Below are 24,737 nucleotides of genomic sequence, written 5' to 3'. Positions count from 1 at the left end.
CTTAATGTTTGACGATATATTAATTTGGTAAACAGTAAAAAAGTGATGAAGAATTGCCAAATGCTTCTTATTTTTATGATGTTCATGCGAATGGTTAGGTGTGGAAGAGAGTCAGAACAATGCAGAAAATAATGGGTGCGTTAGGCAATTCAGAGCTTTGAATTTCTGCTTCCGATGTTGCAGGCTCACTAGTATAAATAAGAAAGGATATTTATTGTGAAATTATTGATATTAAATCTATCCAAAAAAAAATTTTTTAATCTTTGGTGATAGGTTACTTTTTTTTGTTTAGAGTTCGGGTGAAAGTACACAATAAAACACATACTGATAACAAAATATTAATTACTCTATTCATATATTGAAATCATACTTATTAAAATCATTAATAAAAGGCGAGATTATTGCAAGAGTTGCTCTTGTGTGCTCAACGTGAATTACGGAAAGATTCAGATGTCAGTTCTAGGTTAGGTTGGAGTGACGTAAGTTAGCTACACGGCTCTAGTTTCTGCTTACGGTGCTGGTGCTGCCGCGTAACGTTGTTTTGCGGTAGCGTTGGAGTACCCACAGGTACTCCCCCCGTAGAGACCTTCATAAGGCACGAGGGTAACGAAATCGGTTTGTGCAAGTTTTTCAGCACTGCTTTAGACGCAAGTGAACTCCCTGGCCTGGCCTGAGACCGTCTATTGACACAGTCTTTTCTACGCTATTTACGACCACCACAAAAAGCTTAGTATTGTGGCGCCTGATGACTTTATACGAGCCTGTAAATGGATGCTGCAGTGGCTTGTGGACGCTATCAACCCTAAGATAATGGTGCGAGCAGATATCCAGCGCTTTGTGATGGAAAGCGCTATACTCCACATAATACGAGGCTGGTACTACCCAGAGGGTCCTCATTAGGTATTTCAGCTGATTAAAGAACTCATGTAGCTCTGCCTAGACGCTGCTAGAAACAAAAAATTTACCATGGAGGCATAGAGTGGTACCAAACACTATCTCAGTGAAGAAAACTTGAAGGTCCTCCTTGATACAAGCTCACAGCCCCAGTAATGTAATTGATAGATGTTACGTCAAGGTAAGCCTGACTTGCAAATAATAGTTAGATTGAAGGTGGGATGAAACCTTTTGACGGAGCCATTACTTTGAGTACAATAGGGAGTTGTGTGTACTTGTTTGGCCCTTACTGTGCGGGCTAAAGTTGTAAGGAGAGACAATTTTATGATCAGAGGATAATCAAAGTTTGCGATCCACTCCTTCTTAAAAGCGTATGTCACTGTTCTGGCTATGGTGTCCACCAGAGGAATGGCTACCAGACATCTGCTAAACTTATCTACCATAGTTGGTCAGTAGCACAGTTTCCTTCCCGTGACAAGGTTATGACGTCCAGTTGGACATGTATAAACGTGTTGTTCGGGGAATCAAACGACTGCAGGGCTGTTTGTTTGTGTCTGCTGACCTTTGAGCGTTGGCAGCTCCACTGGTTTCTCTCTTTTTTAATACCAGTCCAGACAAACTTCGACGTCAATAGTTTGACCATGACACGAGCGGTTGAGTGAGCAGGCAAGTGTAGAGCATTGAAATCTTGACGCCGTCGAGTTGCTAGCAGAAAAGGCCTTACTGTTCTGTTCTTGATATTGCAAGCTCTGCGAGTTCTGGAGAAAGCATCTGCGACCACATTATGGTCACCTTTGATGTGTTAAAAATCTACGTTGAATCAAAACAGGTAATTCAAATGCCGCTGTCAACGAGGTTGCCGCCTTGTTGGACAACTCTTGCTCGCGTTGATAAGTGGCTTGTGATCAGTCTTGCAAGGGGGCACTTCTATTACCTAGAATTTATAATACACGCTTTACATTTACATTTATATTCTTCTATTTATTATATTTTCTTGTAATAAAAAATCCGTCTAATAGACAATTCAATAGTACACATTTTTTCTATATATACATATATTTCATTTTATAAAAAATTCCTATTTGAAAATTCAAATTTGAACGCCGCGCGCGGGGAATGTGCGTCTAGTACGTTAAGAAAACGCTAGAGCGCGTTCACCCAAAGAAGGGAAAACCTGCTACTCAAAAGGAAATAACGTTAGCATAAAAGGCACCATTGCGCAATGAAATGAGTTCCTCTTCCAGCGAGCCTGGGACGCGGTATATCCGTTGCTCACCCAGACCTGGAACTTTCCCGTGCACCGGTACAATACCGCGACGAGCACGAAGGGAGAGAAAGAGACGAAGTACGAAGGCCGATAGCTGAAAAGTAAGTGTGTACACCACCAACAAGGTAACACTTCCCCTAACCGGTACCTACTTGGACTTTCGGTGCTCGACCGCTTTAAGCGTGGAGACGACGCATCCCCAAGTAGTCGAGGCACTAGGGTTAGCGACCACGTTCTTAGGCGAAGTTCCTGGGTTGATGACTTGAGCAGTGCTCAAGACACCCAAGGGCCCTGAGAACGACCTAACCTTACGTGACTTGATCGGATAGGTAGTTACCTAACACTAACTTTCCACGGTTGTAATAAAAATTCGCATTAGTCTAACCTAACGTGTTTAAGCAGAGGTATTAAGGAGGGAAAATTCAAATTGTCATTTATGTAAAATCCTCTATTAAAAGGGCGGATAAATTTTAAGTAAATTATCGAGTATATTATATATTGTTTTTTATTATTAACGTAAATAATTGCGATCACTCAAATACAATTAATACATGTAAAAATTTAAGATAGAATTTCCTTAGAATCATATGATTGAATAAATATAAGATAATTAAAAATAAATTGATTGTACTTATTTAAGCAAACCTTCCCCTCCACATAAGAATGCGAGTTCCTTTTTATAGTTTAAGATAAAAACTAGAAAAATAGCTGATAAGATTTGAAATCGTTTAATAAACTGAGAATATTATCTGGACCCCAAAAAGGGACAGGAATAAAATAAAAAAAGATATTAGATTAGAAAAATATTGAATAAGTTGAAAAAGATATTAAATTATTAAATTAAGGAAATATTCAGGAGAACTCAATAAAGTAATAATCAATAAACAATTGCTGTATATGGTGCAGGAATTAATTGATTATTCAACAGATAAATTTTGAAACTTGATAATAAATATTTTTAAGTATTGTATATAATCGGCAATTTGAGCAATTTCGCTCTTTTACACAGGGCCACGAACCCGCCCTCCGACATATAAACACAATCATTGTTTGTATGTTGGTTCCTAATCTTAGAGTTTCCTCGGTACAGATAATATTCTTAGCCGATTGTTACCACCACAAATTAACCGGGGTTATACTCAAAGAAAGGGAAGTCGTAGTCTGGGGTTCGAAGTTGCGACCTTCCAAGAAACGGCTTAGGTGCTTGACTGTGGTGTACGCAGCATAGAGCTACTTATCGTTGGTGTAAAAGTTGATTTTAGCTGGTGTGAGCTTTCGTGAGTAGAAAGATACCAGGCGCCACTTGGAGTCGATGTGCTTTTCGAAGACTGCTCCAATTGCCGAGTCAGAGGCAGTCGTGGATAGTGTCAGTAGTACATGCAAAGATAGATGCAGGCACCTGGTAGAAAGCCTTAAAGATTAATCCGAGTGTATAGGAGTAAGAAATGCGTTTAGACCTTTAAATTTATTGAAGTAAGATTCATATAGTCTATATAAATTGAAGTAAGTATCTGTCTACACAATAACTCACAAGAACCATGAAAAAACCAGCTGCTCGCTATGATATAGTCACTTAATACAGCCAATAACCCAATAACCCAACCACAATAAAACAAGCTGTATACGCATGTACAAATGACTTAAAAAATAGAAAATCATCCATACCGAAGCTATATTCTTAGTGTTAGTAAAATAAAATAAAATGTTTACATCCCGTCCTCGAAAACTTAATATATTAAATATTTCATTGTAGAAATATCCGTAATAAACTATAACTTCAAAACATTTTAATTAAAAAGACTGTATGCCATTAGTGGTGTCAGAAAAAACAGAATAATCAAAAATTAAAAAAAAACGTACAATAACTGAAACACTTTTTGTCTTCCAGCATTTTGTTATTTATTAAGTGTGTCATTAAAAACAGACCAAAAAATACCTACATTTCAAAGAAATCTGATATTACAAGCTGCACGCCACTGATAATGCCTAAACGTACAGTGATATTATAAGGTACATATAATAGTAATGAGTTTCAATAATTTTCGTCTTTCGGAAATATTAATTTTGAGTATAATGTCTTAAAAATGACCGAGAAACGCGGAAATTTAGGAAAAATCTATTGTCATGGGCTGTACGCCACTGGTAATGCATAGACATTTATTCATATTTCTTGATACATATAAAAGTAATAAGAACCAACAATTTTCGTCTTCTGGAATTATTAATTTCGAGTGTTATATCGAAAAATGACTGGAAAATACGGAAATTTAGGGAAAATTAATTGTCACGGGCTCTACGCCACTAATAATGCATAAAAATTTATTAATAATGCTTAATGCATATTGGAGTTAACAGTTTCATTAATTTTCATTTTCTGGAATTATTACTTTTAAGTGTTACATAGGAAAAATATCCAAACACACGGAAGTTTAGGGAAATTATGTTATCACAGGCTGCACGCCACTGATAATGCATAGACATTCATTGATATTTCTGACTACATATAAAGATTACAAGTTCCATTAATTTTTGTCTTCTGAAATTATTAATTTTAAGTTTTAAATCGCAAATATGACTGAAAAGTTGAGAAATTGAGAGAAAATTTATTATCACAGTCTGCACGCCACTGATAATGTACAGACATTTATTGATATACCTTGGTACATATGATAGTTATAAGTTTCAACAATTTTCGTTTTCCGGATTCATAAATTTCAAGTTTTATATTGCAAAAATGACGGAAAAATACGGAAATTTAGGAAAAATTTATTATTACAGTCTGCACACCACTGATATTCCATAGACAACTGTTAATATTACTAACTTTGTATGAAAACTATGAGTTCCAACAATTTTCATTTTTTGAAATTATTAATTTTAAGTGTTATTTCGCAAAAAGATCGAAGTACTCGGAAATGAAGAGAAAAATTATCATCACAGTCTACACACTACTGATATTGCATAAACAATCGTTGATATTACTAAGTTTATATAAGAATAATGAGTTTTAACAGTTTACGTCTTTCCGAATTCTTAATTTCATGTGTTCTACCGCAAAAATGACCGAAAGTTACGAAAATTTAAGGATAATTTATTATCACTGTGAACAAGGTCAACTCTCCTTTGAGACAACGCGAACATATGCAGCCGATTTATAGTATTCTGGGTGATAAAAGGTAGGATGGATGAGTGAGAGCGGGTTCTTTTATAAATAAAAACAACAATTATTCGCGGAATGACACTACTTACCTAGGCATAAAACTCTCGCGGGTTGAGAGAAAGCCAAGGTAAGCGTAATATTTTTATATAATCAATCAATAAAAAGGTACAGAACAATTATAATTGTAAGAAATAAGTATCCTTAATGCTACGCCTTACACGCTTCGCTCGCAACGTGACAAGATAACGCGCTACACGATTCGCGAGGATCCTTTAGTACCTAAAGAGAGCTCTCTTACCTCAGTTGCGCCGTCCGTACAATAAATACTCCAACACCGCACCGCAGAGGATGGGTGTCGAGGAAGTGCCGCAGGGGGCTCGGGAGCGCACAGGAGATTCGAGACCTGGCTGTCCAAGCGCGTCCCGACGTCTCGAGCTGCCAAACGCTTGGACGACGGGCAACACTCTGTTGCCGCGTTGCGCTCGCCGTAGATGATCACGATTACCCGTGGACACCTTCTCTCACCGAGTAACGCCAAACACACACACGATTCACTCACACTACTATTCTATCTCAGCACCTGGGCACTCGCATACATTTGTTGGTTATCCGATTAATTCGTCGCACGCTCGTTTACAGTAAAACACGCGGGACGCCGAAAATGCCTCTCCCCCAGTTGAGACGCTAATGACCAAGGCCCGCGCGGCCTGTTGCGCCATAGAGAAAAACAGGTGGCGCGGCGAAAACTCAGCTCTCAAAAAGGTGGCGGCGCGTCAAGGGAAAGAGAAGGATAGCGCACTAATTGCTTCGGTAAAATTAAGACGCAGAGCGCGCGGGTCACAAAACGCCTGAACACACTGGCTGTGCGCCACCAATAATGCAAAGAAATTTATCAATGGTATTAAGTCTGTGTACAAGTATTATGTTTTATCAATTTTCTTCTTCTGGAGTTATTAATTTCAAGTTTTATACCGCGAAAATGACTGAAAAATACCAAAATTTAGGAAATTTAGTAGCATTTTCGATGTATTTTTCGGTCAGCTTTACGATGGTGAGGTTAGTTTTGCGAAATAAAAATTAAGTAAGGAATTGTGGACAGTGGGTGTTTGAGTACCCAAGAAAAAATTTATACTTGTAGAAAATTATTTGGCAGATAATATAATTATAAATGTAAATATACCGCCTATGAAACAATATTGTGTACAAAGGTGGTGGAATTATCGTTGAGGAATAATTATACCTACGTTAGTTGGGTGTGGTTTCAAGAAATATTTTTATATGTTATAACAGATCAATCATAAACAACGTGTAATGGTACAATACAATATAAACAATATGGTGGCTGGCCAGTTCAAGACTGTGCACTTTTATCGAGTCTTCCGATGGTTTTAAATTAACTTCCTAAGAAAAAAAGAATACCTTTTTTGAGACGTTTAATTTAAGAAATTTGCAATTTAACATGTAACTCTACGGAAAAATCACTTAAAATGCCATTTATAAGATCTGTATAAACCTCCCAATTTCTGTTTGTATTAAATTTTATCATTAGATAAACGTGTTTTATTTTTAAATAGATCTATATTTTTTTTAATAACACAAAAAAGAAGGGGTTAAGAACGTGTCAAAGCGTGTATGTAAGTACATCCATATCAGAAAAATTATTTTCACCAATGCTGCATAAATTTTTTTTGGTTTTGAAAATTTTAAAAAAATAAGAAAAGATTATTTGAACAATTATTTATTTATTTTAAAAGTAACAAATCAATAATGAGTGAACAAATGTTTATTATTACATATTATGAAAGCTGCTCTGCTATTATGTACCTAGAAAATAAATTTCATTAAATAAATTATTTATTTGTTTGATGTATAATCAAACCAAATAAATGAAGACACAGTAAAAAAAAATTAACATTAAAAATAAGCACTGAACTGTACGACAAAATAAACTAATCAAGTTAGTCGCATCGGACACGCTCATAGCAGAGTGGGTAAGGGCCTTGACCAGTCTGCCGAAGGTCAGGGATTCGATTCTCCTTTTTTTCTGTTGTTTTAGAATTGGTCATAAGAAAAAAAAATTACGATTCATAACATTCTAAGCGTGTGATAATGTTGCGTCATGTGGTGGAGACAAAACTGGAAGTCCCTCACAGGGGACGAGGTGAAGGGGGAGAATCAAGCAAAATCCACTTCCGTCATACTTTTTCTTAAGGCCCTACTTATGCCTGTACAGAACGTTTCGACGACTGACTCAAATGTTTTTAAAGTATCAACAAAACGTTTATAATAGAAACTGTTTTTTTCTTTACACATGGATTTTTTCACGTTTTTAATAATTTCCTGTTGATAAAGTGTAAGCTCAGTATAAAATTTTAAAATAAAAATTTATTTTTCTTATTATATGTTGTTTCTATTGACTACTTATTGTTTTCAAAATTGCACATAAGATTAAGTTTAAAAAGACAAAGGTATCTTTTTATGAAAAAAAACTTATGAAACCTAACTGAAAATCAAAACAATTCGAAACAGGTAAAAGTTGAATATTCATATAGAATTTAGAAAGATGCAAAGCTTTATTTATTTTAGAATTTTGCACTACCTTGTAAATAATCGCTGCTCGTCGTTGGCTGGCTGCACGGGTGCAATCGCGAAGTCGGCAAAAATCAATGCTTCTGAATATCCTGTAAAGATAAAAAAGATTTTCACTCGTCTGAATTTATTTGCAAAATTATAAATTTTCAGTCAAGAAAATGGATAAATGTTTATCGAATGCTGAAATATAATTTATTTATACGTAGTGGTTATAATTATTGTTGTGTGCGTAATAATTTATTGTATCGTGGCATTTTTATATTTACGTAATGTTAAGCATAGAGTATTCAAAATTCCGAAATAACTCAAGCTGTGCATGTTTTAAAATTTTGTATGAATATTCTATTTTTACCTGTTTCGAATTGTTTTGATTCTCACTTACGTTTCATGGATTTTTTTTATAAAAAGATACCTTTGTTTATTTAAACTTAATCTCATGTGCAATTTTGAAAATAATAAGTAGTCAATAAAAACAGTATACAATCAAAAAAATAAATTTTCATTTTAAAAATTTATACCAAGCTTATGCTTCATCGACAGAACATCATCAAAAACGTTTTAAAAAATATCCGAGGACGTTTTTTTTTTTTTTTTCTTTTTTTTTTATAAATTCGGTAAAAGGAAAAATAAGTGAATTTAAAGTGTGTGGTGCGATAATGTTGCATGGTGTGGTGTGGTGGGATAATTCTAGGTGGTGTAAGGGGACCGGAAGTACGTCCAGAGAGGTGGAATGAAGGGGGAGAATCAAGAAAAATCCACTTTCGTTACACTTTTTCTCAAGGTCACTAATCTGAAATCGTTGATTTACTCTGGAGGGCAGAACGCGCCATAGAAGTATAACTTGAGCTGAGATTAACTAGAGCAGTTGTTAGGGCCTTTCCCCCTTCCACTCCTATCCCGATTCCTTCCCAATTCTAAGTGCTAAGTGCTCTTAGTAGTGTCTCTACAAGAGAGCCGGGCATAGAGCACTATAATAACAAAATAATTAAAAAAATAATATGTATACAGATACATATGATGCACCATTAAAACAAAGCTTGGCACTCTTAGCAGCCAGCTAAAGTAGCTATGATCTGCAGAAACGGCTGTTGGCTTCTCAGTTTGGTCGGTGCGTGTGCGTAGGAGCATAGCGCATCATTTGCACGTTTGGACTGTTTGGAGGATCTGAAGGATCCAAAGTCGTACTGTATCTTAACAGTGACGTAAAAAACGTTATCTCGTTAAAGGATTAGTACACTGATTGCGAAAAAAATAATAAAAAATTTTTAAACCGGTGGGTCAATGTTAAAGTTATATTCAAAAGTTTATTTTACTAAAATCTTGTAAGTGGTAGCAGATAGCAAAAAATGAAAATACAAGCATGTAGGGCGTAAAATTTCTTATCAATTAGGTCTTTTACTTACCTTTTCACAAGCACAAAATTTTGTGAAAAAAATTATCAAAGGCATTTTCAGCATATACTGTAAGAGTAAGTAAGAAGGAGAGAACTGACACTGCGAGCAGTGCATGGCTTCGAAGCTAAGCCATACCCCCTTTATGCTTTACCACATGCAGTACAGGTAGCCAGAGTATATAAAGTGGTGTGGGGAGAGAGACAAGAGGAGAGGCAATAGCCGAGCAAGCACTGCTGGATCAGATTTTTGCTTTTTAGCTTACGGGCAGTGCTCAAGATTTTTTTTAATTCCAACGAAAACTTTTGAAGGTAATAAAAAAAGTCTTTGAGGGACAAGATTTTTTTCCATTTTGCAGGATTTTCTTTCTCTTGGGTATAGTCTAAACCGAGAAATTTTTTTTTTTTTTTTTTTTTTACTGAATTTAGTCGAATTGGTTGGTTTTTCCGCCTTATAGTAAATAAAAAAAAAAAAAAAAAAAACAATAGTTTTTAATCCGCACAATACTAAAATATGGTATTAAAATACTAACACACAATTAATCATCATACATGTATTACGGAAAGCTGAAAAAAACTCTAGAATTTTTTTCAAAAGAAGTATATTTTGCGTAAATACATGTTACGATTTAACCATCAGTTTTATGAACAACAATATAATAATCAAGATGTTCTATTAATCAATAATAAATATAATTGAAACAACAGTGTCTGTAAAACTTATCTATTCCTTACCAATAAAGATGACGATTAGTGTACCCTAACGAAATTATTGATTTATTTAGATTACTCAAAATGATACTGATTTCACTTATTGAACAATATGAAATTTAGTCCAACTATATAATTGCTCAAACACAATTTTTTATGTTAATTTTTTTCCAAAACAGCTGTGAGCGTCGTATAATTGACTACAGGTAAATATTTTTTTAAACCATTCCATGGAGAGAAAACCAACTAATTCGACTGATTTCAGTAAAAAAAAGAAAAAAAAAATTCCATACTTCAGACTATGCCCAACAGATAGTAAATCCTGCAAAACAAAAAAAACCTTGTCCCTTAAAGACTTTCTTTTACCTTTTGGACTTGGAAAAAATCTTGAACACTGCCCGTAAGCTGGAAAACGAGAATCCAATCCAGCAGTGCCTGCTGGGCTATTGCCTCTCCTCTTGTCTCTCTCCCTGCACCACTTGATATACTCTGGCTACCGTACTGCGTGTGGTAGAGCATAAAGGGGGTATGGCTTAGCTTCGAAGCCATGCACTGCTCGCAGTGTCAGCTCTCTCTTTCTCACTTACTCTTACAGTAAATGCTGAGAATGCCTTTGTTAATTTTTTTCACAAAATTTTGTGCTTGTGGAAAGGTAAGTAAAAGATCTGATTGATAAGAAATTTTTTGCCCTACACGCTTGTATTTTCATTTTTTGCTATCCGCTACCACTTACAAGATTTTAGTAAAATAAACTTTCAAATACAACTTCAACAGTGACCCACCAAATTAAAAATTTCTTAGTATTTTTGCCGCAATCAGTGTACTCATCCTCCAACGAGATAATGTTTTTACCGTCACTGTTAAGATACAGTATGATTTTGGATCCTGCAGATCCTCCAAACCGTCTAAACGTGCGAATGATGCGCTTTGCTCCTACGCACACACCGACCAAACTGGCAGGCCGACAGCCGTTTCTGTAGATCATGACTACTTTAGCTGGTTGCTAAGAGTGCTAAGATTTGTTTTAATGGTGCTCCATTTGTGTATGTATATATATATATACATGGAGCGCGCGGTGGCTCAGTCGGCTAGGTCGTGGATTGGCACACGGGAGACCGAGGTTCGATTTCCGGCCAATGCGACTTTTTCGGGCAAGTACCTCTGTAATTTTCACATGTGCTTTTTCACCACGCAATGCTCCTCGAGGAGGGCTTAGGCGACCTCCTCGCAGCAAAATTGCCTAATTTCCCCCTACCCCCTCCCAGTAATGGGAGGCCTCCTATCCCTTTCCTTGTCCCTCTCCCAAGTGCTAAGTGCCCTCAGTAGTGCCCTTATTAAGGAGCCGCACGTAAAGCACTATAATATAAAAAAAAATGTATATATATCTATATATACATATATTAAAAAAATTTTTTTCTCTTATCTCACAACTTTATTACCAGAGCAACAAAGTTTTGGAGCTTAATCTCTATATTTTTTATCGCCGCAAAAATACAAATACATTTTCTACTTCTTTAAAAATCTGAAATATTTAGGAGATTACTGTGAGGCTACAATTAAAAGCTAATCTTTAAGGTGATGGATTCTTTATTTGTCGGTTTTTACGCTGCTGTTTCAATCTCGATTAATTTTCTGTATCAGTTTCTTGACGCCTCAAATTGTATTTATTAGATACATCTAAAGTTTTCCTTCCAATTCACGTTTTCGAGAGTTTTGGTATGCTCAAGACTTTTATGACTCTAATAGGCTGTTTTCTGTTAACTTTGTTAAGTTCTAATACATTTGTTGGCAACGTAGTTTGACGTCTGATGGCCTTAAAAAAGACTGGTGAGCTTCGTAAGTATACTCTTTCTTGACTGAAGTTTTCAGCAATCGTGACTGCCTGGACACCTCAAGGTGATCTTCTCTGGTCTGTTGTTGGAGCTCCAGACAGATAGGGAGAAAAATAACAAAATCTAAAGCGTTGGAGCTAATTAAAGAGTTCTTTCCCAACGTCTTCTAGTGTAACGTCGAAGACTTTGGTGTCTAAAGTACCCATTTTTTTGCAGACTCAGTTGTTTTGGTAATCTAAGATGAGGAGATTGGTTCGTGATGCTTGCCCGATGGAGACTGTCCCGTTGGCTCAAGTTTTTTTTCCCTTTATAGCTGTTATATTTGCCCAGCACAGACCTTGAAAAAGATCGGTGATTCCTGGTTGAATGCTTAGAGTCGAGAGGGTAATATGAGGTCGCCGGTCACTCGGGTTCCCAGCCTTGCGAAGGACAACTCCGCTCGTGACGACTGCCAGCGAATGACTGACTTGATTTAATAGTGGCCGTCTTTAGTTAACGTAGTCTTAAAGTCGAAAAATCGCTTCCGGAAATGGTAGTAAAAATGTATTTGTTGGCAACGTAGCTTCAACTAAGGTGGCTTTTAAAAGAACCGATGAGATTGATAGTTAAGTAGGGAACGTACATACTTATAATGGCCCCTGCAAAGGGCCAGTGGTGAAACTTCCAGCTATTCCTTATTATTATTCTTGATGATGAAGAGCTGGCTGTGGGTAGCTTGACTCTTACCCTTGAAGTCTTTTGTGTACGGAGACCGTGAAGAAGGGAGGTACGTCACTGACCAAAGAATACTCTTTGGGTCGTTCCTCGGATAACCAATCGCTCATCGTTAGTCGGGAAAGTGAGCCTAGAGAATACCTTGTCTGTGGGTATGCTGTTGGGACGACTACTGAGAAAGAAGCCGTTGTGGCTTCCTGCGCCTCTCAGGGCTGTCTTCCTTAGCTTAAATTTGTATTATAAACTTCTCTGATGGCACCAGGCCGGATGGTGGAGCGGCCATATAACTCTAAAATAATGGAGCTGGTTGTGCTTTTGCTAGACACGTCTCGTATTATTCCACTGGAGACTTTATCGGTATGATTAATTTTTTATTGGTGGCACTCGTCAATCCTGGAGGATTAGGGTAAAAGTAGACCTAGGTCACTTGTCCATTGGAGAAGAGTGTCGTTGGTAACCGGGATACCCAGCTGCACGACTATCACCTACATTCTTGATGCAGCTCGATGTACTGCCGGTAGACGCCTGAAAAAATTTTCGAGACGCTCTGGCCTGTTAGAATCACACTTATTTAATTATGTTGCAGGTAGCTATCGATGTCACCTAGCAGATCCTACTGAACTAGAGTGATAAGCTGGCGTATTTTTACAAATTTTTGAGCTTATTTTTTGCTATTTCTGCTAAATTTTTTAAGATAAAAGCTATACTAAAACCATCTAGAAAGTGTCAAGAATCAGAATGCAAAATTTAAGCAAAATCGGTTTAATAGTTTTCGCGGTTAGCGATTACAACGGTTTTAGCGACTTTGCTTCATATAGTAGTAAGATATCTTGACAAAAATGATCTTTACATTTTTTCCTAATTTTATTACGTTCTATATTCTCTGAAATTAAAACCAAGCAACAAATTTCCGAAATTGATAAGGTAACATGATAGTACTAACTTTTGGAAATAGCTCTTTAATTTGTGAGTCATAATCAATTAATTTAATAGATAAAAATTAAAATAAAAATTAAATTTATTTGTCTTTCGAAATCTTTTTTCATGGGGTTGGTGCGTAGAGCGTGCAGGGAGGTGTAGCGCATATAATTTTAATATAGTGTAATTGATAATATACGTTTATTAAACTATTGGAGGAAAACACATAGCATGACAAGAAAATGATTATAATTATTATTTAAAACCAACTCCAAAGTGTTTTACGACAACATCCCCTTGAAAAATGAACTAAAGAATAAACTCAATAAAACTGTAGCATGATGAGGGAATGATTATAAATATTTAGAATTTATCTTCAAATTATTTTATGATACTATAACTTTGTTAAATTAAGAAAAGGTGATGTTTTTAAAGGAAAGCGAGATAGGCCAAAAATAACAATTTCTACGGGTTCACTAAAAGTAAATAAAGTTATTGATATGCACAAAACGAGAGATCTTAGTAGATGTTTAAGCAGATCCTTCATATAGCTTATTTGATGCAATATGTTTATAAAATTAATGTTTAAAATTGTGAAATCATATTTGTATTAATTGCGAGTAAATTTATGAATTAATTACTTATAACTTTAAGAATTAAAATCACAGTGAGAGGTTGGTAGAGTAAAGGAGAGCCTGGCACATTAAAAATTAATTATACCAACTCTACCTACGGAAGAAACTTAGTTTTAAACACGTATTCTGTGACACTTTCCACTGGTTATTTTGTTTTCAAGATAACATCTGATTTATCCACTGTTGAAGTTGACGTTTAAGGCAGTATATCAAAAATGTACAAGTAAGACAATTCTGACGAATTTCTATTCGGAATTAATGAATATAATATAAAACTAGATTTTTCGTTATGTTAATGGTCATGAAGGTTAATCAGGAAGATGAAAATAGTTAATATGATATTGTAAAACTCGTTATGAATTATGTATAAGAACTACTAAAAAATATTGTTTATTACATGAATAGCTCGAAAAATTGGGACTGATACAGTTAAAACGTGATCATTACTTGCACTTTTAAACCCGTATAATACGGTCTTTACACCATGATGTAAGTGTAAGAAATTATTCATCTGTTATTTTAGCATATGTAACCTAAAGGAGGTGAATTTTGTTGGGGCCTAATTAGAGTTCTGTCAGTGAGAGATCTAAGAAGAGGTCAAATATAGCGGACACTTTTCATAAATTTATAAGTTTTCAAAATCTTTGTGTTTATTTTTTGAAACTACAAATTTATACTATAAATTTTCCAATTTATCGTTTCAACTGAAATCCTTAATTGTTTTAACTGAAATCCCCACACAGATTGTGATTGTTTTTTAATCTGGAAAAATTGTCAATTTCAAATATATGAGCCGCCCTGTTCGATCAGTTATTTTCAGTTGTAGTTTTTCGGCTAGAGACTTGTTTTTAGTAATCTTAACTACTTTAAATAAGCTGTCCATTAACTATTAAAATTTCAAAGCAGAAATTAAAAAGTGCTTGAAAATTTTAGTGTTTATTGGCATCTACACTAAAAAATATGTACAATCGTATCGACAGTGCAACACTGCTGAAATGGCAGTGCTGGCCACAGCGATCTTTATACGACGCCATTCTGCGGATATCACAGGAGAGTCCAGAAGTTGTAGCAGTACGTACACAGCTAATATGTCAATTCGGTATCACCGTCAAAACATCATATTTATTAAAGGATTATTGAATGAAATAAAATTTTTTTAATCAACACTTATTTACGCTGTATCCATATATTTATTCTTGCTACATAATATATAATCCAAATGAGGGTGAACGATCCAATTACTGCGCTCTAACATTTTTGATTGTGCTGAATTTCTCATTTCTCGATGTTTTTCGATGTAAATTGAAGCAGTTTTACTTTATCCTTATTTGCAGCATCTTATGTGATTCAAAGTACGAACATTTTTCTGTTATGTTACTTTTTTTTTTTTAAATAATTGTTTTGGTGCTGATATCACTTGCTTGTATTACTGCGTACGGTTATGGAGTCAGCACTAACTTCTGCGCTCCTATTACTGTGCGGGTATTTTTCATAAATTTTTTATGCTAAAGCCCAGATACAATTGCTGTGCACTAACTACTGCGCATGACTACAAAGTTTTGTAGGCTAGATTCGCTTAGTGTCTTTTAATTAAACAATAATGATTGTCATGATGTAATGTATGATTCTGAATTAAATGTTATTAATGTCCGAAAGTGTTACAATATCTGGGCACATGAATTTTCCAGTCTATTTTTCTTATTTTCTATCACCACCCAGTACACAGTAATTTGGTCATTTATGTCTATGTACTTCTGTGTTAGCTGTAAGCAAGTGACTGTGGGAGTAAGCACTGCGTTTTTGGTGGTGGTACCGAATTGCCAGACTAGCTGTGTATGTACTGCCACAACTTCTGGTTTTTCCTGCGATAGCCATAGGATAGCGCCGTTTAAGGATCACTGTGGCCAGCACTGCCGTATAAAAGTGTTGTACTGCTGATATGGCTGTAGATATTTTTAAGTGTAAGACCCAGTCCAACCGTTCTTATACGTTACAAAATTCCATTACTTTTAAGACTTTGAAATAAAAATTCAGCATCTCTCATAATTCAATTTTTTTTTAATTTGTGGGTAAGAAAAATCGTAAAAGTAGCTTTTAAAAAAAATTCAATATTTTACTGTCACTTACAGAAAGCTCTACTGGTTCCCATATGTTATGGTTAAAAATTTTTGCTGTCCGCTCTACTTGATAAGAAAGACCCCATATATGATATACAATTATCCTATTCAATCCAACAATGACTGGGATGAGCTTGACTTGATCGCTGCACCCTGAAAGTACTATCCAGTATGATGGATCAGTTAGTTGTTTGAAGGAAACTTTGTACCAATTATTCTTATGAAAGAATCACATATTCAAAAGAAAAGGAAATTAAGCAATGTAGTTAAAGTAGAGATATGGTATGCAACCACTCAGCAATGGGTATTTGTAAAATTAGATACAATGGAATGTGTTTATCTTACTTATTACTTACTTACTCATACTCTTACGTAACAAAAGAGAAATAAGAGGTAATTGACTAGATTAATTTTATTGAAATTGACTAATGCCTATTGTATGTAGAAAATTATATCAGGTTACTGAACTCCAAGAATTCTTAAAATATGATTTATGCGCAAGCAATAAATTATGGAGTGACAGATTGGCTTCTTCTGACTATGAAATTTATTTAGTTTGAATATAAAGTTTAGAAATGGTTGACATTTTTACTGGTTGTTACTAAAAATAGTTACATACGTAAAAGGTTTTACTTTTCTGATTTGTCTTTTGTTTCAGATGTTGACACACCTGAACCTGATGAAAAGTCTTTGATAACGTATATTTCGTCGCTGTATGATGTATTTCCAGAACCACCTGCAATTCACCCCTTATATGATATTAAAGCTCAGCGTCGTCTGAAAGAGTATCGTGAACTTGCAAGTAACTTTTATCTCTGGTTACGCGAAAAGATGTGCCTTATGCAGGATTGCTACTTCCCTCCTATTCTTCTTGAAATGAAAAAACTTGAAGCTGAAAGTACTAAGTTTAAGAATGATGAAATACTCAATCGCCAACGAGATCTGCAACAGCTTTCAAATATTTATCTTGAGCTTCAAAATTATTTTGAAAGCATAGGTGAGCGGGATCTTGAATCAGAACTGGAGATTGATAGCTTAGAAAAGAGCTGGGCTCATTTTATGATGATGCAAAAGGAGCGGGACAAAACAATTAATGAAGAAATCAAACGACTTGAGCGGCTGCAGTGGCTTGCTGAAAAGGTGTATCGTGAAATAAAAACCTGTGATGGTACTCTGGAAGTACTGAAACAACGTGTCAAAGAAGAGTCTCGCCGAATTGAACAGTTACACCCATTTGATGCTAAAGAACTAGTTGATTTGCTTGAACAAGACGTCCATATGTTTGAAGTGCAAATTCAGAGTATATTTGTAGACGTACGTAGTCTAATTGATGGCAATTACACTCAGGCTACTGAACTTCAAGAACAATTTCAGGGACTAGATCAACGATGGGCGGAACTGTGCTCACAATTGCACAAAAATCTATTACAACCACTTTCAGTAGTATCATTTCCTGTAGAAGAGCGTGTGGTCACAAAGCATCGTATTAAAATTAACGAAACCCGAATAGTTGACACTAACCCTCACTTTCGCGTACTTAATGAATGCATAGACTGGTGCAAAGCTCGGTTAAAGCAGCTCACTGAAGCGAACTACGGTTCTGATCTAGCAGGCATTGAAACTGAGCTAAAAGTCCAAATAGAAGAGCATAAACAGCTTGAGAAATTTTGTATGAAAGTAGACAAGTGTACTCAACTTAAAATAAACTTTTACAGTGATGAACTCAATCTTTACTCTGATCACCTCCGTCAGTTACACAAAATTTACGAAGAGTTGTTGATTCTATCGACTAAACGTACCACTGATTTAGAAAATCTTCACAACTTCGTGCAATCTGCAACAAATGAGTTAGTTTGGCTTAATGAAAAGGAGGAAACTGAACTTTCGCGAGACTGGAGTGATAATAAGCTAGAAATCCGTAGTCTGGAGCAGTACTATGAGGTAAGTTTTAATTAATTAACAGTAAGTTTAGAAATATGGCATAGCATAAACAGATATTTTTGAAAAATAATCATCAACTTTAGCTTCAAAATAAGACTAGGTTCTTGGAAAAATTTCTATGAGTGACTAACATACTTATTTCATTTACTTTTTCTACACAGTTTATTTTAAAACAGCATTATGACAGATATTTTTTAATCCAAAAGTGCTTTTATTCAATACTTACATAAAGAGGTGTAACTTTTTAGAAGATAATCCATTACTTTCTTAGCATACTGAACTAAGAAGTTTTATTATAGTCACATACACTACATGCAATCTGCACAAAAATTATTAATTTTTATAGCAAAATAAGCAGATTTTTAGTTGAATAAGCCGTATAACAAAATTTCATCCAATACCAAGCGATTTGAAGCAAGGAATTTTATATCGTAGTACATAAAAGTAAACACGTTAGCTTTAGTGATTACTATGTTTCTAACAGAGAGAGAGCAGTGTTTTAGACATAAGGAGTTAAATTTGTGGTAAATTCACTAGGTATTTTCAACCCTTTTATGATAAAAACGGAATTGATCTGGGTTATTTGGTGGAATTTCTAATGAATTTTTTTAGTATGTTAAATGTTGCACTACAAGATTGTGGTATCACTTCAAAAGTAAACTTACTAATAATTAATACTTTTATTGTAATTTTTTCTCATTGATTTGGATTTAACATCTGTTAGTCATTATGGCAAAGCAAATTTAGAAGTATGCATGTACAGTATTATGTATGAAATCTTTTTTATAAGTCGGTGAACGAGTTTTGAAGTGTCCAAAAATGAGATATTTCAGAATATTGTAAAAAGTTAAGAAAAAGAAAAAAATATTTAAAGTAAGAATCTTTTAGCGTTAATCGCAAGATAATGTTTTTAACAAAAAATGAAAATGTTGAAAAGTTTCTTAAAATTTTTCTTTTAATTATATTTTGGTGCATAGCTTCTCTTGGTTATACTATGGTCAAAAATTTTATTTGCAAAATCGTACTCACTTTTTTCATTAACTTTTTTTTTTTAATTTTAGTAGTAAATACAATATACTGTTAGAAATAATGTACTTCTAGAAAGTAGGAGATTCTCACATGATTTCTATTGTTGCATTATTGCATTAAATTTCATAGCTTTACCGTGGTATCGTTTGAGACTTTTACTTAAAATGTTTTCTAGTAGACATTTCTGTTAGACCATACTCTTGTATTGAATCAGATATTTTCTGTCTCCCATGGCACATTAAATCAGCTTGTAGTGTAACTTTTTTGGCTCCGTAATTTTATAAACCGCCTTTCTCATAGAGCAGGCACACTCTGTTAAAAAATTAAATTATCTAATCCTTTTTCTTAGTAAATTAACCTACTCGAGTTTTCTATTATTACGTGGATTTCTCGATGCGGGAATAAATAAAAGCGCAACTTGTGGTTAACTTATATTATATAAGGACTCTTTGTATTTGAGGGAAAAATGTGCGTGTATTCTAGTCTCATGGGCCTGGTCCTTTTGCTCTCAAGTCTGTGGCTAATCTTCTTTTACTCTATTGCTTCGCTCTCCCTTTCCTATCACTTCTCTTCTCTATTCACCTACCTGTTGGGCCCGAGCCAGCGAAAGCGCATGCATGCATAGCTATATGCCATCGTACGTAACACTACATAATTATTGGTTGGAAACAAAAGTGATGGAGATAAAACATTAAATCTAAGACGGAAAACATTTAATACAAATTGTCGACACCAAAATTAATCTGAACTATTTATAAAATTGTACAAACTAACTCTATCTGAGTAATGTATTAAGATTGAAGTAACGATTTTTTACTGATAGAAAATTATGTTCATTAGAAGTAAATTTTAAAAACCTGTAAGTTTTTATTGTATCTAATCATTGAGTTGTATAATATTAGTTACAGATTGTATTATTAACCATTGACTCAAAGTGAATATACTTTGCGAACTCGTATTGAAAACTATATTATGCAATAATGATGATTCTCACACATAAATTATTGTAGTCTACGCTTTACTTAAGAGACAAAATCAGTACTTGTGCAAAAATTGTAAATCTTACGCACGGATTACATAATGCATTGTTTTTGTCAAAAATAATGAATTTACTACAAAAACCACACAATTATGAAAAAAGCTTTGATGAAGACATCTCTCATGATATCGTTATTTCTGCCGTGTACTTCATATTGTGTGATAGTGCAAGTGAAATCCCAGAGTCTCATACCATTATCGAAAGTTACACACTTTATCTACTTTTAGCGTGATCCTGAAATAAATTTCAAATTGAGGTTCGACAATTTAATAAGTCTAAAAGGTTGGTACAATTTTAAAATACACGTAAAACGAATGAAAACTATGATGTATAATTTCTCGTCACAAAAATTTTCCTTGATGTGTAAGTAAAAATCACTGATTTATTTCATATATTAGTTAGACAATGTGATCCAATATTTCGGAGTCATCCTGACTCCCTCTTCAGGGAACTGTACAATTTATAATATTTATAATATAAAAAACATTATGACAAATTACATTAAATGAAAATATAAGTTACCTATGCAGATGCGAATATGAAAATGCCAAACGCAGCATGACTGATAAAGACTAGTCAGTCATAACCACGGCAATGGAGTACTAATGATTAAATCAACTTAATATTATAAACTTTACCAGTCAAAATGTATATACAGTTAAGTTATCTACAATATAAGTCACATCCTGACTCAGCACATGTAACTGAAAGATATTAAATGTAGTAATATGGTGTTAAGGTCTTGTCACCACATAAGGGTGCACCCACGGTCAATGTATGTACAAGGAAACAAGGACCAACAGAAACGTGGCCATTAAGTGGCACACCTATCAGGCAACACTCGTTAAGAGCAACGCCACCCATGCATCCTGTCTCTAAGTTCATATAAAAAAGACTTGTAATGATCATGTAGTTTATTGGTATCTAGTTTTCTATTAACATTACGGTTAAAGTACGAAATATAAAATTCTGTCATTGCCGCGCATTGTTCTGAGTTCAGCCATACTTTCAAGTTCGATGAAGTCAAAATTTTGGACCAAGAAAACAACAAATTTAAAAGGGAATTTTCGGAGATGTTATATATTTCGTACTTCAAGTGTAATGTTAATAGAAAACTAGATACCAATAAACTACACGATCATTACAAGTCCTTTTTATATGAACTTAGAGACAGGATGCATGGGTGGCGTTGCTCTTGACGAGTGTTGCCTGATAGGTGTGCCACTTGATGGCCACGTTTCTGTTGGTCCTTGTTTCCTTGTACATACATTGACCGTGGGTGCACCCTTATGTGGTGACAAGACCTTAACACCATATTACTACATTTAATATCTTTCAGTTACATGTGCTGAGTCAGGATGTGACTTATATTGTAGATAACTAAACTGTATATACATTTTGACTGGTAAAGTTTATAATTTTAAGTTGATTTAATTATTAGTACTCCATTGCCGTGGTTATGACTGACTAGTCTTTATCAGTCATGCTGCGTTTGGCATTTTCATGTTTGCATCTGCATAGGTGACTTATATTTTCATTTAATGTAATTTGTCATAACGTTTTTTATATTATAAATATTGTAAATTGTACAGTTCCCTGAAGAGGGAGTCAGGATGACTCCGAAATATTGGATCACATTGTCCAACTAATATATGAAATAAATAGCCATGCTCCAAGATTCCAAGTTATTTCATTTAAATTTTCTTAATTATGGCAAAGAAGCAAGAAGATAGTAGTTTTATTATCAAATTAAAAATCACTGATGGCTATAAAGTCATTAAAAAAAACTTAATTGCATGAAATCAAGGTTTTTGTTCCAATTTCTCTTCAACTTAGTAACAGTCATTCAGATTTTTTTATTTTTCCAAATTTTTACTAATGTATACATAAGTGAACTCACACATACACAGGCTTTCTTAGTTTTAAATAACATATCTACTTACTGTTCATAAAGTAAGTACGTTTATTCTTATTTTTCTGTAATTAGTAAATCTGCGTTTGGTTGTTAGAGTGTTAAGATTATACAACAAACTTTCGATAACGCAGTCGTTAAATGTTGTAACACTAAGAACTTAAAATTCGAATGCCTAAATTTTAAAAACTGTAGTTATTAATCTAGCACTTAATATATATATAGCATGTAATATCAATAAAGTCACAAGAAATTGTCACTAGTTACTCTGGACTCTTTTGTTTATAACTAATTGTTACGTTATCCTGTGCATTACTTGTATATAATAAAAGTAACAAATACAAATAGTTTCATTTAGAGCAATCACTATGAAATGACCTTGTGCCGTTTTATGCCTGCAGTTTAAATTTACAAAAACTAAAAATTTTACCTTTTAAGTATTGCTAGTGATCCTACTTGACATCATAACTTATTATATTTTATCACATGAAATAAAAAGAGAATACAAATATCTTGTGGAATCAAGATGCATCTATGAAATCTCCAGAACCCTTAGAATATTTCAGTATACCTGTAAATGTAGTATATATACGTTTAATATGGTAAATACAGTTCTGTGATTGTTTTCTACTTTATTTTTATTCTAAATTTTCTTACAAATGCACATTTTTTCTTTTTAAATAGTGATATAGACAGGTTAGCTATCATGCATACTTAAAATGTGCTAGAAATCATGGTTCTCATTTCTAAGTGCACTGAATTTATTTCCTTCTGTACTTCTAACTTTATATTTAAAAATGCCAGTACTCTAATATGTACATCTACATTTAAATAAAAATTTTCTGATTGCTTGAGCATCGGGAAACAATGAGACCAGTGCAATATAATACTTTGTGACCACGACAAATGGTAATTCTTGTATTTAAAATTTTTTCTCATTAAGTACTATACTAAGAAGGAGGATACACAAAAGGTTTTGTATCTTTATCTTAAACTTACAAACAACTTCAAGAAAATCCGAAGAATCCCAGGGTCTGTAACTCACCAAACTCTATTCACATATTTGAGCATCAATATTGCGAATATGTATCCATTCATAACATACATGGATGGGTAAACGGGATAAAACTGCTGATTTATGGATACGTGTATAATACAAGTATAAAATATGTAATGTGCTGTAGAATAGACGTAGGAATACAAATTGTTTCTTCATGTAATTTACTGTGACATTCTTTAATATACAGCACTATACATGGAAATGAAGTGAAATAAAAGTTTATGTGAAACTTACAACAATACTAATGCAGCGCTTATACAAGGTGGTAATTTACAGTGGCCAGGCAGTGATTTGCTCCGCAGAAAATTTGAAAATCGCCAGTTACTAAGATTATATTATGGAACTATCTAATGGAAATTGTATGTTTTATATTCCCGTGAAACGAATCAATGTCAAGCTAGTTTCCATTCAGTAATGTTATCAACATTATTGTTGGTAGATAGTTCTGCTAGTACTTAAATCACAAAGCAGAAAAATTCACATTTTGTATTTTCTTTATGCATAATCTGATAAAAAATTTTGTTTGTTTTCTTGCAAGAAGTAACCATTGTTTGCTTTTACTTGAAATCAAGTTCAAGATTTTTGTTTGATCTGTTAACATACTATTATTCATCTTATAACCACAGTTATGGTACAGTTGATATATTTTTGAAGTTTCATTAACAACTTAAGTCCTGACTACGGAATCCCTACTAAAAGAACACTGTCGACCACTATTTAAGACGCTTGTTTTCATGATGTAGAAGAATATATAGTTAAAATCGAAAACCGATAAAGTTTTGCCCATTGCCAGTTAAAAAACAAATCAGTTAATACAAAAAAAGTTTGTTGGTATGATCCGCCTAGACGATCTTAAAAATGCTAAACATATGTTTTTACAATCATGATATTTTAATAATTTGCCAGAGACTGGTGAATCACTAAGATGTATAGTCCACAAAAATATCGAACTAGCTAAGCAGAAATACAATGAGTATATTTACTCAGTAATAACAGTCTACGCGTCTAATATAACGTGAATGGATTGAATGGTAAATATATTACCGTCGCTTGCAACGTGCATAACGCAAATCTGTGAGCAAAATCTACCGTTGATAATTTGTTTGCAGCACATATAAATAAATTATTAAATGATTTTAAAACGACTGCACTTGAAATCAAGTTACCTGGAAGAGAAGGAAAGAGAATGTTCCTCTGCAGTCATCTTAATGCTTTCGAAGATGCTTAAAAAATTTACATTACATAAAACAAATAGCGTAAAATCAAAAATAGACTGTTTACTCTTTTACAAACCGACTCGAGGACTTTTCAATTTAAAACTAGATACAAAATTGTTAATGAATTATGGGCGCAGAAACAATTGCGAATCCAATGCCGTCAAAATGAGTATTGCTTGAACTGCTTACATGTTGTAAGGCTTAAAATAGACACTCACTTAGTTTAACGAAACGGAGTAAAATATATATATATATATATATATATATATATATATATATATTTATATTATAGTGCTTTACGTCTGGCTC

General features: G+C 34.1%; 1 protein-coding gene across 1 annotated transcript in view; it reads left to right on the top strand.

Moving 5' to 3' along the window:
* The window catches only part of shot (dystonin-like protein short stop), a 1,026,404-nt gene that overhangs the window by 335,653 nt on the left and 666,014 nt on the right, over positions 1-24,737 (top strand). The window contains exon 7 of the mRNA XM_089596194.1: positions 16,889-18,171. Coding sequence (XP_089452320.1) covers positions 16,889-18,171 — 1,283 coding nt within the window. The remainder of the gene's footprint in view (positions 1-16,888; positions 18,172-24,737) is intronic.

Source organism: Copidosoma floridanum, unplaced genomic scaffold (genome assembly GCF_036245765.1).
Source record: "Copidosoma floridanum isolate Cflo_tuat_1 unplaced genomic scaffold, Cflo_Japanese_pri ptg000030l, whole genome shotgun sequence".
Classification (NCBI taxonomy): Eukaryota; Metazoa; Arthropoda; class Insecta; order Hymenoptera; family Encyrtidae; genus Copidosoma; species Copidosoma floridanum.
The sequence above is the reverse complement of the archived record's forward strand: the minus strand, read 5'-3'. Positions and strand labels throughout refer to the sequence as shown.